Below are 17601 nucleotides of genomic sequence, written 5' to 3'. Positions count from 1 at the left end.
CTGTGCTGTCGGAGCTGCGCTCCAACAAGCGGAACGCAAAGACCTTCGAGAAGGTCTCCAAAGCCATGAAAGAGAAAGGATACAGCCGGGATGCAATGCAGTGCCGCGTGAAAATCAAGGACCTGAGACAAGGCTACCAAAAAGTCAGAGCGGCAAACGGACGCTCCGGAGCCCAGCCCCAGACATGCCGCTTCTACGAGGCACTGCATGCCATTCTAGGTGGGTCTGCCACCACTGCCCCACCAGTGACCGTGGACTCAGTGGATGGCATAGTGAACCTGGACAGTTCCTCCTCGATGTTCGCCGATGGGGAAGATGAGGAAGGGTCTGTGGAGGACGGCGCAGGCGACAGCGAACACAATACCGCTTTCCCTGACAGCCAGGATCTCTTCATCACCCTCACAGAGATCCCCTACCAACCCTCCCCGGCCGTTAACCCGGACTCTGAATCAGGGGAAGGATCAGGCGGTAAGTGCTATAAACATGTAAACATTTATTTTTTATAAAACAGGTATAAAAAAATAGAAATACTATATATAACATTTTCAATGAAAAACTATATGAAAAGTAGGTCCACACATATAGGGATTGAACAATAATCCTCCAGGGACAATTCAACAAAGGTCTCATAGAGGTCCTCGAAAAGCCTCCGCAGGAGGTTCCTGGGGAGAGGTGCCTTGTTGGGTGCTCCGTGGAAGCACACTCTTCCGCGCCAGGACATCCTTATGTACATGGGAATCATCGCCTCCACAAGCATGGCCGCATATGGTCCTGGTCTCTGCAGGGCTTCCCTTAGCATCCGCTCTTTGTGACTCCGAGGGACCCGCCTCAGGGTGATCTCGTTCATGAAATGCTGCATCTAATTAGGGCAATTAGTGTATTGTTACTGTTGTGAATGGTTGACTTTTACTTTGCATAACAATGACCCTCGTTTAACAGCCACGTGTTGTAGGCCACATAGGAAAAGCATACATTGATCTTTCCCGTGCACTGGCGGGAGTGGCTGGAAAAGGGTCAGAGTATATGATTTCCAGATTGCCTTTAGCGGGAGGGCACAGCTATCCATTAACTGATAAGCAGAATGTACTGTAAGGCTTACCAGGACTGTCTGCTAGACGGATTCAGCTGTCTCTCCCCACTCGTCCGCTCTCCTGTGCAATGCCGCAGCCAATGAGAGCGTATTCCGAAATCTCGAACTTGTCCTGAGATCTCGTGAGACTTGTTGCCCTGTATGGTCTTGTTCAGAGAAACTGACTAGACTGTGTTCACTGTTCGCAAACATGTATCTGTTCAAGGAAATCAGTTACTTTTCCCATCACACAGCTTCGGCTCTTTCCCAGACTGCCCCGGCATCCCCCTCGCAGAGGCTGGCGCAGATTAGGCGGCGAAAGAAAAAGACTAGGGACGAGATGTTCGCGGAACTGATGGCCTGCTCCAGAGCCGAGGCGGCAGAGCAGAGACAGTGGAGGGAGACCCTATGTCAACAGCATCGCACACACATCGAACGGGAGGATAGGTGGCGGCAGGAAGACCAGCAGGCGACTCAAACGCTGCTTGGGCTAATGAGGGAGCAAACGGACACACTCCGGCGCCTTGATGATGTTCTGCAGGACCGCAGGCAGGAGGACAGAGCCCCCCTGCAGTGTATCTGCAACCGCCCTCCCCCGCCAAGAAGTCCTGCCCCCCCCTCACCCAAAAGTACAAGACGGAGGGGCGGTAGGGGCCGTGAGAACTGTCACTGCACCACTGCATAGCGCTAATGTACCACACACCTCTCACGCTATAAATTTGTAGAAGTGCTTCCCTTACAGGCTCACCCAGTCCCAAATCCAAGTTTCATCCCCCCACTGTGTATTAGATTATTAAAAGCTGTTTGCTGTTATTCACTGTTTCGGTCACGTCTTTCGTGTCAGAGGATTTTTTTGTGTATGGGGGGGAGGGGGGGGGAGAGGGGATTTATAATTGCACAGTATAGCCTACATTACCAGGGTACAGACTTGGGGGCATGATCAACTGCAGGGCACACACACACTGCAGTCAGTAGGCACCAGGGTCACTCTGTGTGGTGTATGCTGCCCCGGGTCATTCTGTGATGTGTATGCTTGTCCAGGGTCCCAGCGCCTGCCACCCCCTTAATGTTAAGGCACGCTGCCCTTACCATGCACTTCCACCGTAGCAACGAGCCTCTCCGCTGCCCTGAGCCCCAACAAGAGCCCTCATCCACGGACAGATACTCACCCTTCCCCCACACCCCTCACCCCTTCCTACGCCCAAACCCGCAGCCCACTGCCGTCATCCAAACCCCTATCCAAAGAAGGCACCACTCGCCCCTTCCTGCAAACCCACCCCTTCCTGCAAACCTTCCCCTTCATGCACAACCACTTGCAACCGTCCCCCACCCCAGAGACCTATGTAGGAGCAGGAGGATGTCATTCCTCTATGGAACAAGCGGTCTGTACATCAGTGCACACCGTGCCCAGCACAGTATGTGTCCATGTTTCAACACCTGAACAGAAATGCAAAGTAAAACAAAGATTTATTAATAATGAGTGTTACAATTAATTTGCTTTAAAATGTGCTTTGGAAGTGGGGGAAAGTGGGTGTCTGGATGAGCGTAAACTGCAGCCAGGCGATTTGCCTCAACCTCCCATCCGGACAAAAAGGTCTCGCCCTTGCTCTCACAGAGATTGTGTAGCACACAGCAAGCAGCAATAACTACGGGGATATTCTTTTCGCTGATGTCCGAGCGAGTCAGTAAGCTCCGCCATCTCCCCTTGAGACGTCCGAAAGCACACTCCACCACCATTCTGCACTTGCTCAGCCGGTAGTTGAAGAGTTCCTTCTCTCTGTCCAAGGCGCCTGTATAGGGCTTCATGACCCAGGGCATTAGCGGGTAGGCTGGGTCCCCGAGGATCACTGTAGGCATCTGCACATCCCCAACCGTTAGTTTGTGGTCCGGGAAGAAAGTACCTGCCTGGAGGCGTTTAAACAGACCAGAGTTCCTGAACACACGCGCGTCATGAACCTTGCCCGCCCACCCAACGAAGATGTTGGTAAAACGTCCCCTATGGTCTACCAGTGCTTGCAGCACCATTGAAAAGTAGCCCTTTCGGTTAATGTACTCGCTGGCCTGGTGGGCTGGTGCCAGGATAGGGATGTGAGTTCCCATCTATAGCCCCACCGCAGTTTGGGAATCCCATCGCGGCGAAGCCATCTATGATGTCCTGGACGTTTCCGAGAGTCACTACCTTTGAGAGAAGTTGCTCAACGATTGCGTGGGCTACTTCAATCACAGCAACCCCCATGGTAGATTTGCCCACGCCAAAGTGGTTCGCTACTGACCGGTAGCTGTCTGGCGTTGCAAGTTTCCAGAGGGCTATGGCCACTCGCTTCTGCACACTAAGGGCTGCTCGCATCCGGGTGTCCTGGCGCTTCAGGGCAGGGGACAGCAAGTCACAGAGTTCAAGGAAAGTGCCCTTACGCATCCTGAAGTTTCGCAGCCACTGTGATTCATCCCAGACCTGCAGCACTATGCGGTCCCACCAGTCCGTGCTTGTTTCCCGGGCCCAGAATCGCCGTTCCACACCATGAACTTGACCCATTGCCACCATGATCTCCACGGCGCGGCGTACCCTGCTTTGTGAGAGGTCTGCGCCACTCTGTGAATTCCTGTCCTCACCGCGCTGCTGGAGCCTCCTCGCCCGATTTCTCAGCAGCTGACTGTGGAAGAGGTGGACGATAAGGTGCGAGGAGTTGACAACGGCCATAAGTGCAGCGATGATCGCAGCGGGCTCCATGCTCGCAGTGCTGTGGCGTACGCGCTGTAACTGACAAGAGAAGGGCGCGAACAGATTTCCCGCCGGAGCTTTCAGGGAGGGAGGGCGTGATTGACGGTTCAATGACAACAGTTACCCAAAAGCACCCTCGACACATTTTTCCCCCAGGAGGCATTGGGAGCTCTACCTAGCATTCCAATGGGCAGCGGGGACTGCGGGAACTGTGGGATAGCTTCCCACAGTGCACCGCTTCCAAAGTCGACGCCAGCCCCGTTACTGTGGACTCAGAAATTCGAATTAGTGTATTTACTGTGGATACACAAATTCGACTTCATAAGGTCGAATCCACAAATTCGACTTAAGTAGATTCGAAATAGTCTTGTAGTGTAGACAAGGCCTTGGGCTCTGAGACCCTCCTCACTCACAATGTCAGCGCCTGGGCTCCAGGGGGTTTACACTGCAATTTTAGAACCCCTGAGCTGATCTATGCAAGCCATGGCAATGCCACGGGTCTTTTATCACAGTGTAGACCTAACCTCAGTGGCCTTAGCTAAAAATCACTTCACCTTTCTGTACCTTATTTCCTACACAATTATCTGTAATATAGGGGAAACACTGATCTATGTCAGAGGGATATTGTAAGACTGGATTCCTTAGGGTTTGTGAAGTGCTTTGTAATCTGTAGATGGAAGAGGCTAAGGAAGGAGAAAGGGCTGTTAATATCCTCCTCCTAGTACCCTCTCTCTGTCAGCTCCCTAATGGGCACTAGCTAGCATTTCTCCTTTCAACACAGATGTGTAATATTAATACAGCACATATCACACAGTCATGAACCAGAGAGGGATCCAATAGACCACCCCCCTTCGAGCAAATGTAGGATTGCTCCCTACAGGATTTTTAATAGAGCATTGTCCAGTCCAGTTTTGTATGACTCGAGGAATGGGGCTTCCTGCATTTTTCCTGGAAAGGCTGTTCCATAGTTTTGTATATCTCAGTGTCAGGATGATTTTCTGGATATTCTGCCTAAATTTAACTGATTTTTAATTTCATCCCACTCCTCTTAGTTACAACCCCTTGGACTTATATGAACAATTCTTAAAAACAGACTTTAAATCAAGGCTGATGTCTTTCTAAAAGATATGCTTTAATTCAACTTAAATTTGTTCAGCTAGATGAGATATCCGAGTGAAATCTGTACCATGCTATGCAGGTCTGAAAAGATTTTCAAAAGGGTCCTTTACAGCCTGAAAAAACTGTTAATTCCTCTCCCCTTTCTTGGTATTTACATCCTTCCAGGTATAAGATTTAGCATTTCTATAGCATTATACATTTTAAATACTTGTACTCATTGCTGTCATGTTCCTCTTGAACACATTTTGTTCAATTTCTGAGTGGTCTGGTGTTCCATAGCAGAGAGAGAATCAGCTTTCCTGCAGCAGGAAACCAGGATGACAAACTGTCACAACACTGAAGCCTACAAATGCAGTAGGGTAGGAGAGCTGGACTTACCTTTGAATTCAACTGTCAGCTGAACTCCCCTCTTGATAGCCACAATAGCGCAAGTTGCCATTAGGAGGTACAATCCAATAGTGACCAGATTCAGCCACCAGACTACCTGTGTGGGAAAGACCAAAGGAGGAGATGGAAGTAGCAGAGAGTGCATAAGACATGATAGAAAGCTAAGTGAAACCACAGAAGAGAAGGGGAAGAAAGCAACTAGAGAAGAGAAAGGCAGGGAGCCACTGTCTCTAGGAAAACCGGGAGAAAACTAAATATGTGCTAAAGGCAGAAATCATTGTTTTGCAAATCCCCCACTTACCGGGTTCCCCAGCAAATAAACTCGATAATCTGTTTCGTTGACTCCAGAGAAACGCAGGCCCTGGAGGAGGAACAGGGAAAGGGTATCAGAGGAAATTAAAATGGGTTTGTGCCTAGTGAGCCCACATCAACCTTCAAACTCACTGAGGCTTCCACAAAGAGTCAGCAGTGAGAAAGGTGAGATAAGTTCCTTCTCGTGCCAACAAAAAGGTTATTTCAGCAGCAGCTGAAACATAGTCATGCATTTTAATAAAGAGATGCAGTCCCACAGCTCTACAGTTTGGGTGCCATACCCCTATCAAAAGCACTTGCAATCAGACAGGAAGGTGGATTTGTCAGCATACCTGGTAGTTGATGGGCCAGTGCCAAGGCTTGGATGTGACTTCATTCTCCTTTGGTTTGAGGCCACTATTTCCCTATAGGCGGTTGAGAAGAAAATTACAGTCAATAGGCAGTTGTGCTGCAAGTCCTGCATGGCAGCTCTCTGTCTAGGAAGGGCTTCAGGGGCATAGGAAGAATAACCCTGTTTCTGATATGTTCAAAGGTGTGCATAAGCAAATGCCCTAGAAAGGTTAAGCCCTTTCAGGAGCACCTAGATTTAAACATCAGGCTTTGCTAGTGTTCCTACTACCCCCATTACTTTGCAGTAGATTAGCTCCTGGAAATGCCCACAACTATTTCACTTTATTGTAAGGCCGTACTCTGTTCTCTCATTACAGCAGCATGCAGTGATGGCAAAACATTTCCTGGGGACTGCTTCATGCACCAGTAAAAGAGAGAGAGATGCCAGGCTGACCCGCAAATCACAATCAGAGACCAAGTTTAGGTCCCCATTCCATATACATTGCTGTGCATCTGGAAGCCTCTCCCTCTAATTGCACCAATTGTACACACACTGAAAAGTCAACTCCTCTGCTCTACGGCTGTTAAACAACAGGAAGCAAGCCCACCATCTTCAGAGCACAGGTAAAGTATACTGGTTTGAATCTGAGACCTTCCCACTAAACTCCAGATATAAACCAAGCATTAGGCTGTATATCATCTACAGAGAGAAGGAGTTGGGCAAGAAGCTTCACAGTAACTGCCAGCACTAAACCTGGCCCAAGATTTACATGAAGCAGTGACCTGTGAAGCAGCTGACACCTGATGGTAAATAAAGGATTAGATTCAGAGTCTGCATCCTCTAAAAGTATGCAAGCAACTTTCCATGCCTGATTATTTGTACCAGCAAAATGGCTATTTAATGCCCTAATCTGCATGCACACAGCCAAGCGTACAGAACCTCAGAAATGAAAATCTGGACATAGAGTATCAGAGGCTGTTTTTGAACAATTCTCCTTTCATAGTTTCTATAAAAAAGTACACATAGAAATCTACAGTAAGAGAATAGTACACAGTCAAGCACTCAAAAGTTAGGAAATACCAGAATTAAGGTTGCCTATGTAACCTTAATTCAGCTCTCTTGTGCATATGCATTACAATAATGTCTTTAATTACATGATCCCATAATATTTTTTTTCACAGGACTCCTGACCCTGAGGCTGGCCACTAGAGGGAGTGGAGTCACACATTTTGCCAGTGGGTTTACAGCTATTGCTGGCAGCAGAGGAATATTGAGACTCAGGAATCCTGGCTTTCATTGCAGGATCTGAGGGGAGTGGAATCTAGTGGTTAAGAACCATTCTGTATCTGCTCCTGCCAAGCCTAACACCTTCTGCCTCTGGCCCCTCCAGTTTGTCCTCATCTCAGTCTTCCCACTGCCTGCTTTGACCCATTCCATTCCCCCTGCTCTGCCTCCTCTCAGCTCCATGTCTCATAACCTCACCACACAGCTGCTCACCCCAGTTTCTACCATCCCATTGCTGTTCACCCCGGTCTTCCTGCTACTCCCTGAACCCCTGTCTCAGTCTCCCTCCCCACAGGCCTGGATCCTCACCCACCTGCAGATCAGTCAGGTTATTTTCTCCTCCCTGTTGCCTGGGTCAGCTGGGCGCCAGCAGGGAGAACACTGAGAGCACATGAGAAAGAGTCTACCTGCTCTCAGTACTGTTATCTAGTGCCACAGCAGCCCCTGGCAACCAGGAGGAGCAACTGCAGGGAAAGTCTTGCTCAGGCCACCTCCCCATGATCTGATTTTCATAGAGACAGCAACAGACATATCCTGGACACCAGGACAACAAACCCCCTAGTAAATTTCAAGTCGCTGTTCCAAGTGATGGAAACAATATTTGCTTCTCAATTAAATGATTTTAAAGGTGGGTTTTTTGGGGGCAATATAGGAAAAACAAAAGTATTTTTTCCCCTCAAACCTCTGAGAAATGCCTGAATTACTTTTGCTGAAATTTTTCAGTAAAATTCCACCTAAGGCAGACAGCTAGCATGGAAAATTTCAGTTAAAGTTTGCCAGCTGAAAAAAGTCTTATAAGAGAAAGTGTTGCTTAACTATAGGCGTTTCTTCCTATGCCACCCGATACTTTGTGTACATAGATTTGTGTGTGAATATATACACACCCAGTGAATGTTGGTCATCATTAATGCCTTTCGCTAGATGGAGTGTCCATCAAAGAGCATGATCATGTCACCCTCTAGTAGCTGCATCCTAGAGGACACCCATATCTTAAAATTACTTCACAAATGTGAATGTTTCCCAGGTTACTACCAAGACCAAGTATTCTCTACATTTTTCTTCTCCGGTTCTTTATTGCTGAGAACATGTGTGGAAGAAGCAGGATCTTAGCTATTTAACAGCTCAGCTACTCCTATAGGTTTTCCTTTAGTCTGAAATAAAAGTCCTCATTTCGAGACAAGAAAATTACTTCTATGGAAACAGTTATGTTGATACTTCCTTACGTAAAGCAATATTATAACTGGTTGCCATGGAAATGATTAGTATTAATAACGTTGCTGAGCATTTCTAGAGCCCTTTTCCTTTCAAAAGAGCTTTACAAACAACACATTAGCCTCAGAGTCTTTCATAAGGTCAGTATCATCCCCATTTTACAGATGGAGAAACTAAGGCACAGAAAGGAGAAAGACACGGTCATACAAAACAGTCTCAGGTGAGAAGACTACAAGAGCAGTCAAACTCTGAAGAAAAACAAATCTGTTTTTTTGCAAACATCCTCAGTGACAAAGAATGAGGGAAGAGGAAAGCAGAAAACAGAACATGGAAGAGTTTTTGAAACAATGGGTTTTTGTCTTTTTAAATTTTTCCATCAGATGTTCGTGTATCCCCAAGTGTTTATACACATACTTTTATGGCTCCCATCACTGCACTGAGTGCCTCATGAGCATTAATGAGCTTATCTTTACAACCGTCCCATGAGGTAGGGAAGTATAATATCCCTGTCTCACAGAAGAGAACATAAGGCACAGAGAGATTAAGTGACTTGCCCTAGGTCATACAAAGTCTATGGAACAGCCAGGAACTGAACCTAGATCTTCCAAGTACCATTTTAGAACTTCAACCATAAGGCCATCCTTCTTCTCTAAGTATAAATCCTTGTAACCCATGCCAATATATATTCTGTCCTATCTTGACTGCTGCTATTCCCTGGACATCACAGTACAGAATGTTTTTAACTCTTGAGCTAAAAAGAAACAAACACACACATGACAATCTAAAATAAAAGTGACCCTACCCGGATCATAACCATGTGGGACTCCAGGAGAATCTCTGGGAAGGAAGGTTTCAGAACATCCAGACTGATATTGGGCACTATGGAAAAGAAAACAGGTGAATTAGAAGCCTGTACATGCTACCTTCCTTTAATACATACACACACAATAAACCCTCTCCTCCTGTATCAAATCTGTGAGTAACCTTCTTCTGGTACCTCCTTGGTTCTCATTGCATGTCATTCATATTCTAAACACAACCTCTTACAGTCAAGAAAGTATCCCCAAGTGAATTTCACAACTGATCTACTTTTTGATTTCCCACTGTACTTTCAGAAGCGTGAGAAACAGATAAAACTCCCTGAAATAAACAGTCTCTGTGTTTAAGCAGAAATAAGAGCCTCACTGTTCATAGACTATTCTTTATCCAGAGATCAGCCATGAGTGGGAGAATGCAAAATGCATGACAGTGGGAGAAGACTCCAGACCAAATGAACAGCTCAGAATTTATTTCTCTTGGGTTGAATATAGTACTTCTGAAAGGCTGCAAAATGTTAGCGGGTTTTAATGAGGTCAGAATCAAGCAAGTTGTGTGATAAAAATCAGGGTATTGAGTAACACGTAAACCAAGCAGACAGTGAAAAAGGCTATGACACAGGTCTAACTTTTGGATTGTGCTGGAGGGGCTGTGTGTCACAACTGGCATTCTCAACTCTATTCTTACCCCATGTCACAATTCTAGCAACCTCATTATTGGAATGTTCCTGGAAAAGAGAATGAGGCAAGTGTGGAATAGGGCAGTGAAGATCCTACACTTTCTAAAAATCATCTAAAAACTTCTATTATACACTTGCATTCAGAATAGCTCCTTCAATTAAAAAGCTGGTAAGGGGGGCTTAAAATAAGTCTCATAGTGAAACATCAGTTACAACTTTAACTATCAAGTTGTGACCAGCTCTTCCATAATACTTCACCCTTCTGCAGGTCCTGAGGATGTCAAAGTGGTTTATAAACACCATATCTCACAATCCCCCCATTTTACAATACAGAAAAGGAGGCAGAGTGACTGGCCCAAGATCATGCAACAGGTCAGTACCAGAGCTGGGAACAGAACCCAGGGATCCCAAACACTGAGTGCCTTGCTCTGACCTCTTGATAACCTCACTCTCTCCCCTTGAAAACAAACAAGCCAACCTGCATAGTGTCCAAGAGATTTCATCACTTACGCTTGGGATTGATGTGATCTTCAACATTCCAAAGGGCATTGGGAGTCTCCTTCACATATGGAGTGCAGGTGACTTCCACCTGTTCCCAGCCCCTGAGGAACAGCAGGACAGTCAGTCACCTACCTCCCGAAGGAGAACCACTATTTACAATTCAATTTTTCATTCAAATTGACATTCCTTGTCCAAAGTCAGCTATCAATTAGCACCAACTGCAGCATCCAACCTAACAGATTCATTTCTGTGTACCCAGAAGTCCTCCCTTATCAGAGTATAAACAGAAACTGGACTGGATTTCAGGAGTGTCTAAGGTCACAAGACTGCTGTATATATGAAGAGCAACACTTCCATATCGGGGTTCCTCAAATTAGGTACCGAAATCCATATTTAGGTAAATAAATATGTGGCTTAATTTTCAGAGGAGCTGAATATCTGTAGCTCCCAACAACTTCAAGTCAACTTTTAGATTCTCCCCAGGAGAAGCCGTCACCATTACTTTAAAAGTCAATTCATAGCTAAAGCAACTGCATTATAGAAACAAAGGAATTGCCATAGTGGATCAGACCAATTGTTCTTTTAGTCAATTACACTGTCTTCAAAACAGCCAGTACTAGATGCTCAGAAAAATATGAGACCCTTAAGTGGGAAACTACAGAACAACCTCCCTACAGGTAGGGTGACCTCAGGCTACTCAATCACTGACCATCAATGAGATCACTATCAGCAGGCATGGGCTTTTCCAGAGACCTGGAACAAATAAAAACCTTTCCTCTTCCAGAGCCACTTGTTGCATCTGCTCTCATACTCCAGATCTGTGCTCACACATAGGAGAGAAGGGTGTGGGACACTATTGTGGTCCAGGTCTTCACATTAAAAAATGAATAGGAACCGATATAAATATAACAGCAAGGGATTGGATAGTTCAGAGGATTGTGAAATGGGACAACCTTTAGGTCACTGGTGGCTCCTACACTTAAATGAGCTGGTGATGTAAGAGTCGCAGTTTCCAAGGGTCTATGTTGCAATCATTCTCAGTACAACGGTCTCCCATGCTGACAATTTATTTTTTTGCAAAGGCCAAGGATTGACTGGTTTATGGAAAATGAACTCATCACTCATGCCTAACGCTAGCCCCCCTTGAACAGGGCTGAAGCACACCCCCATGCTGATGTCTGGGATGGACCTCTTGGTAAAGGACTTTATTCTCATGAAATGCCATTTGCTAGCCCCTTCACTGTAGTAGATTTCATAACTCTCATCCAAGATTTCACTCTGATTTTCTACTTTTCAGATGCCCCTTTCCTTTTAAGAATAGAGAAAAAATATAAAGGTGTGTATTCTAAGGTTCAGATTAAGAAGTGCCACTGAACAAGGGGATCTGGTGTCAATTGTGTAAGAAAAGGAACATCAGCTGCTAGCATGAGACTTCTGGCAGGAAGAATCACAAGCTAGGCTCAGAGATTATTTACCATTTTGGCAGCGTCTTCCCAGAGGACCCAAGTATGCATCCTGTGGCCAGATGGGTCAGTCGGATCTGACTCCGTAGGACTTTAATGCGTTTCCCAGCCTTCCTGCCCACCACCTCAATCCGCCAAAAATCGTTGGCATCTCCTGTTCCATTCTATCATTCAAACACACCACCAAAAAAAAATCAAAAGCATGTGTCACTGGAGAACAAGACACAGAAAACAGGAGCTTCTGAAACTTTACAGTGTTGACAAAACTGAGTGGATCAGACCCAGCTTAACCTCCTGAGTGGTAACAGGGATTCTCCAGCAGGAACAGAATTTTATAGACACCAGCAATGTATGATGTATCCATGCTTACTATCTACCTACATATTTTCCTCACCAATTCCAAAATTCTTTGCTTCAACTTCATATGTGGCTCTCAAGATATGAAGTTACATTTTAAAGGGATTTTAAACCGGATGGTTTGGCTGGGCAGCATAGTGGGTTTATTGAATAGTCTCTTGCCTCAGGGCATTTAAGACTCAAAGCAGATTTCATTTACAAAAGTCAGAGCACTGCTCAGTTTAGACCCTAGATGCCATTTGTCTATACCGCAAGGCAGTGTACAGAAAATAATAACTGTCTGGCAGCTTTAAAGTTAGAATTTAAAGAGTCTGGTGCTGACAAAGCTAGGGTTGTGGTGATAGTTTAAAGCTGTTTCTTTGTATGTGCACATTTTGGAAAGATCTTAATTATGTGCTATTCTAATTCCTTCACACCGACATACATCATATATTAACCTGTGTAATGAGCTCCAACTTCCATTATAACCTCCCATGTACTTTCATGCATTGTAAGTGTTCTCATAGATAAGAAACTGGCTAAGAGACAAAAAACTAAAAGTAGGAGTAAATCTTTTGTCTTGGGATGAACCTCCCTCAAGCGGAATAAGAATTATTCTTACTATTCACTTACTATTCCGTATCCAGTGACCTGAAAGTGCTTCCTTGTCATGGGGGCCTCATGCTGGTGACTGTGAAGATTTCTAGAAGTCCTGAAATTAATCACAAGTAAAACACAGTTTTCAATTTTACATTGAGAATGGTTTGTATGAAGAGCTTTCATTTTGGTCACCAATAAAGATTCATTTATACAGATTCCACAGCACTTTATAGGCATTACAAATTTATTTCTGAACCATATATATATATAGGAATCACTTCACAGGCCACATTCAACCACCTCTGGAGAAGTTCAAAAGCATACTGACTATACCACACTACAGTTTAGGACATAGAAATGAGTAGTTCAAATGAAACTACTGGGAGGCAGGATTTTAAGACTACAATTACTCAGGGCACTAGGGCTAACATCCCTGTTCTTGCAGAACATGCCATGAGGTCTTTGAGGTCTTGACCACTCTTGATAGTTAGTTTTATTTTCCATGCAAAAGACTGCACCCTCTAGCAGCACAAAATCCCCTAGCACCATGCTGAACTATTAGGCTAGGACTCAAAAGAAAAAGGATCACTTGCTGCATCATTTGTGCAGCTCCTACATTTTTCTCGGTTCTTCTATCCCAGGTCCAGCCCTCCTCTGCATGTGAGAGTTGACAAGATCCAGTGTCGCCAACTCATGATTTTATCATGACTCTCATATCTGGTATTTTTCTTAAAGCCCCAGCTGCTGGAATCATGTTATTATTTAAGAATCTCAGCTTTCCCCTACAAAAAGTAAGTTTCTAGCTCTCATGGTTGCAGAGAAAAGTTTGAAAACATGGACCCTCAACAAGGTTCAAAAGCCAAAAGGCCAATAAAAAGCACCCAACATTTATTATTTTTAAAATCTCATGATTTTTTGGGGTCTGATTAATGCTTTTTGAATGCTTGGGGAAGGCAATACTGAAGGTCACAGAGTAATATAGCACAATTTGCAGGTCAATAGAAGTCCTATATATTTAAATAAATGAATGCTCAGAGAGGGCAAACTCCACTGTTGCGCAGTGAAAGGAGGGTAAATGCAGATTTAAAACCAGCACACCAGGGCTCTCTGCCATTCATTGAAGAGGGAGGACTCAAGACAAGCCTGCATATCATTTTAAACAGTTTCATGGCTGTAGTCTCAGTGTCTGACTGGAACTTCAGCAGGGACAAGCCAGGTGCACAAGGCAATAATGAGGGTACTTTTTGCCCCATATTCCTGGTATGTTAGGCAAAAGTTAAGGACTTATCTTGCTTGCCAAACTGGAATGGCGGGATAGGTCTGGTCACAAACAATAGAATTAATGGTCTGAAATTCCTGTCTTGCTGTGGAATAGCCCTTAACTTTGCATACCATGGAGCTGGATAGATTTCTCAGGAGCTGCAGATGGTTCTCTCAAAAAGAAAAATACGTCATTATGATGAAGCTGTTTAGAGGTCTCTCATCCCAAGAAAAGACAGTGGCTCAGAGATCCCATTCAAAATATGGGACTGTACAGAGGGAAATGCTACAAATTCCATGCTGGGAATAGAGATATGGAGAAAAGTCTACAGCAGAGGCTCTCAACCAGGGGTCCAGGGCCCCCTGGGGGGCTATGAGCAGGTTTCAGGGGGTCCTCCAAAATAAACCAGAGAGCAAGGCCAGCAGACTCGCTGGGACCCAGGACAGAAAGCTGAAGCCCAAGGAACTTAGCTTTGCGGGACCACTGTGGCACTGGGCCCTGGGCAACTTCCCTGATTGCTACCCGCTAATGCCATCCCTGGCTTTTAATCTACTGGATATGCAGAAAAACAGTTGTTGTGGCACAGGTGGGCCAGGGAGTTTTTATAGCATGTTGGGGGAAGGGTGGGGGGTCAGAAAGAAAAAGGTTGAGAACCCCTGGTCTACAGCACCAAAGAACTTGTTGAAGGTTTGTGCTAGCCTAATTCTAGTCATTGGCAGGTCGGATCTCACACCACCATCCCCATTTACCAATCCTATGGCAAATGCTAATTCTGTTCAACTTCCAGAAAACATGGATTGGGAGATACAACTTCTTATATTTTTCTATTATTTCTTAAACACCTTACTCTTTGTGCTCCAGCCGAATAACATCTCCATGCCTCACAAACTCCACAGAGCAGGAAGGATCTAAATGATCTGCTGGCAGAAAAACAGATAATAGCACTGGGTTTAGAAAAGGATCAATACTCTTAGAGACAGTTTCAGAATGCTGATCCCCAGACAAACAGGGGATGCGCTCAGCAAACTCACGTCACTGGACCATAGACTCGGTGCAACCCCTAGAATCAGACCAAGGACCAGTCTCAACTGTTATTCCTGGAACCATATAATGGAAGCTTCCAGACAGCACATACTGTCCTAAAATAAAAAGATTGGCTGCCCCTGGGTACATCAGAAAGGCTGAGAAAACAACACTCAACATTCAGTACATATATACTTTAAATATATACCAAGGATTGTTTTTTTAGCTGCAGCCAATCAACTTTAATCTTATTAGGCACTGCTAGTGCAGGAAGAAAACCCTAGATACCAAGCATGCTTCACATATAGCTTCTGTGTTCTAAGATGTGGTCTGCATAGACAACCAGTCCCAATGTGAAATATACCTCTACCCCGATATAACGCTGTCCTTGGGAGCCAAAAAATCTTACTGCATTATAGGTGAAACCGCGTTACATCGAACTTGCTTTGATCCGCCAGAGTGTACAGCCCCGGCCCCCCAGAGCGCTGCTTTACTGCATTATATCAAAATTCATGTTATATCGGGTCGTGTTATATCAGGGTAAAGGTGTATTCCATTTTTACCAAAGGAGCCTTCCACTCAGATCAATGGAATATTGCATGCTGGGATCAGCAAGCTCTGTGGGCCACACATATGAATTAAAGAAAATGGTAACTGCAATCTGCCCCATTTTATACCTATAAATTGCAGTCCTTGGTCATCTGGCACGTTACTAATGCAGCCATCAGTTGGGCAAAGTTAGGACATCTCACCTGTACAGTCTTGAAGGAATATGAAGATGTGATTGATAATCTCCCTCACCTCCAATAATGCTTTGTTATTTGAGAAGAGATCCCAAGAATATAGTAGTAAAAAAAGTATAAGCATCAGTTAGACAGTCCACTTTGCCAGAGTTCTGTTTACCTGTGTTGGAATCATGTTTCTTTATAACCCACAGGTTGTTCAAGTCCTTGTGTAAATAGGCAGTGACCTGGAAACATAATAATAAACCATTTCATTTCACCAATAAGTCAGGGTCTAGCCAAAGTACAAGATCCATCAATCAGCAGGGCAAAAATACCAATTCCATCCAGTGCTGATACAATAAAATTAAATATAGGATAACTTTGTGATGTTGTCCCTAAATTACAAAGTCCTGGCTCTTGGACATTGCTTAACCCAGACACATCCTTTACTTGTTTAATGGAGTTATGTATTACCAATGTGTGTCATGTCACTTGTAGCTGCAATATCTCTGTCTGCCTTTCCCCTATTGCTCTGTGAGTGCTGTGCATCCTTGGTAATAACTTCTAAGTCATATCATAGAAGCATAGAAATGTAGGACTGGAAGGGACCTCAAGAAGTCATCAAGCCCAGCAGCCCGCCCTGAGGCAGGACCAAGTATACCTAGACCATCCCTGACAGGTGTCCTTGCCATCCCTGAAAGGTGGCCAACTTGTTCTTTAAAACCTCCAATGATGGGGATTCTACCACCTCTCTTGGAAGCCTACTCCAGTGCTTAACTACCTTCACAGTTAGAAAGTTTTTCCTAATATCTAACTTAAATTTCCCTTGCTGCAGATGAAGGTAGGACAAGAAGTAATGGACTTAATAACCTATCTATATGGTTCTCTCTCTTCTCTCAGTCTTAGTTCAGAGGCTCTTTTGACAACAAGATCTTCTGTCCTGCAAACACGAATTTCCTGATATTCCTCAGTTGGTATCAGAAATCCTGGGCCTGATATCTTGATCACTTCCACAGCAACAAACTGCAAATATCACTAAGGGATGGTTAGAATTGCTGATTGGGAATAAGCAGCAGGTGCAGACACTGAGATCCTATTTCTAAAGTAATTGTTCCGAGTGATAGAGAATGGAGGAAAATGAAGCAAATAACTGTCTATCCTCAACATCTTTCGTCTGAGGATCTCAAAGCACTTTACAGACACTAATGCATGCACAGAGGTGGTCAGTGGCAGAGCGGGGAACAGAAAGCAAAAGTCCTGACTCCCATTCCAGCTTTATTTTTGTGCTGCCTCATTCACTAGTATTATATGTTATGGGGTTGCTGATTCTCTCTTTGGTTTATTATCATTTTAATTATTTTTCAGAGGTGTCAACAGAGTTTAGACTGGTGCCTCTTACTACTGTTAGTTTATAAATCTAAAAAAATATAAATCTAATCTAATAAACGAACCCTCACAAACTCCCCTGTCATTTTCATCATCATCCTCAAAACAGAGATAAGAAAATTGAGGCCAAAAGGAGGAAGTTACTTTCCAAGATCACAGAGGTGGTCAGTGGCAGAGCAGGGAACAGAAAGCAAAAGTCCTGACTCCCATTCCTCTGCTCTTACTCTTAACAATGCCCCCTTCAAGATCAAGAAGTGGATTTGTTTTAAACATAAGGATTTTCACTCTTTTCCATGAGGTGGCAGCTGCTCTTTCTTTTTATGTTGTCTTGGCATGCAAGACAACCTCCTTATCTTAATGCATCTTTAGTATTGCAGG

The 17601-nt window shown here is 44.7% G+C and overlaps 1 protein-coding gene across 3 annotated transcripts in view; it reads right to left on the bottom strand.

Moving 5' to 3' along the window:
* POMT2 (protein O-mannosyltransferase 2) overlaps window positions 1-17601 on the bottom strand; it is a 42728-nt gene that overhangs the window by 4391 nt on the left and 20736 nt on the right. For 2 of the 3 annotated variants that reach the window (XM_045012583.1, XM_045012584.1), the window contains exons 10-18: window positions 16016-16082; window positions 14937-15006; window positions 12862-12940; window positions 11905-12056; window positions 10439-10530; window positions 9236-9312; window positions 5939-6010; window positions 5596-5655; window positions 5286-5391 (exon numbers count right to left, since the gene is read on the bottom strand). In XM_045012583.1, coding sequence (XP_044868518.1) covers window positions 5286-5391; window positions 5596-5655; window positions 5939-6010; window positions 9236-9312; window positions 10439-10530; window positions 11905-12056; window positions 12862-12940; window positions 14937-15006; window positions 16016-16082 — 775 coding nt within the window. Of the gene's footprint in view, window positions 1-5285; window positions 5392-5595; window positions 5656-5938; window positions 6011-9235; window positions 9313-10438; window positions 10531-11904; window positions 12057-12861; window positions 12941-14936; window positions 15010-16015; window positions 16083-17601 lie in introns of all 3 variants that reach the window. The other variant, XM_045012582.1, reaches the window with a different exon arrangement.

This window comes from Mauremys mutica, chromosome 4, assembly GCF_020497125.1.
Source record: "Mauremys mutica isolate MM-2020 ecotype Southern chromosome 4, ASM2049712v1, whole genome shotgun sequence".
NCBI classification, from domain to species: Eukaryota; Metazoa; Chordata; order Testudines; family Geoemydidae; genus Mauremys; species Mauremys mutica.
This window is presented reverse-complemented; position numbering and strand designations above follow the sequence as displayed.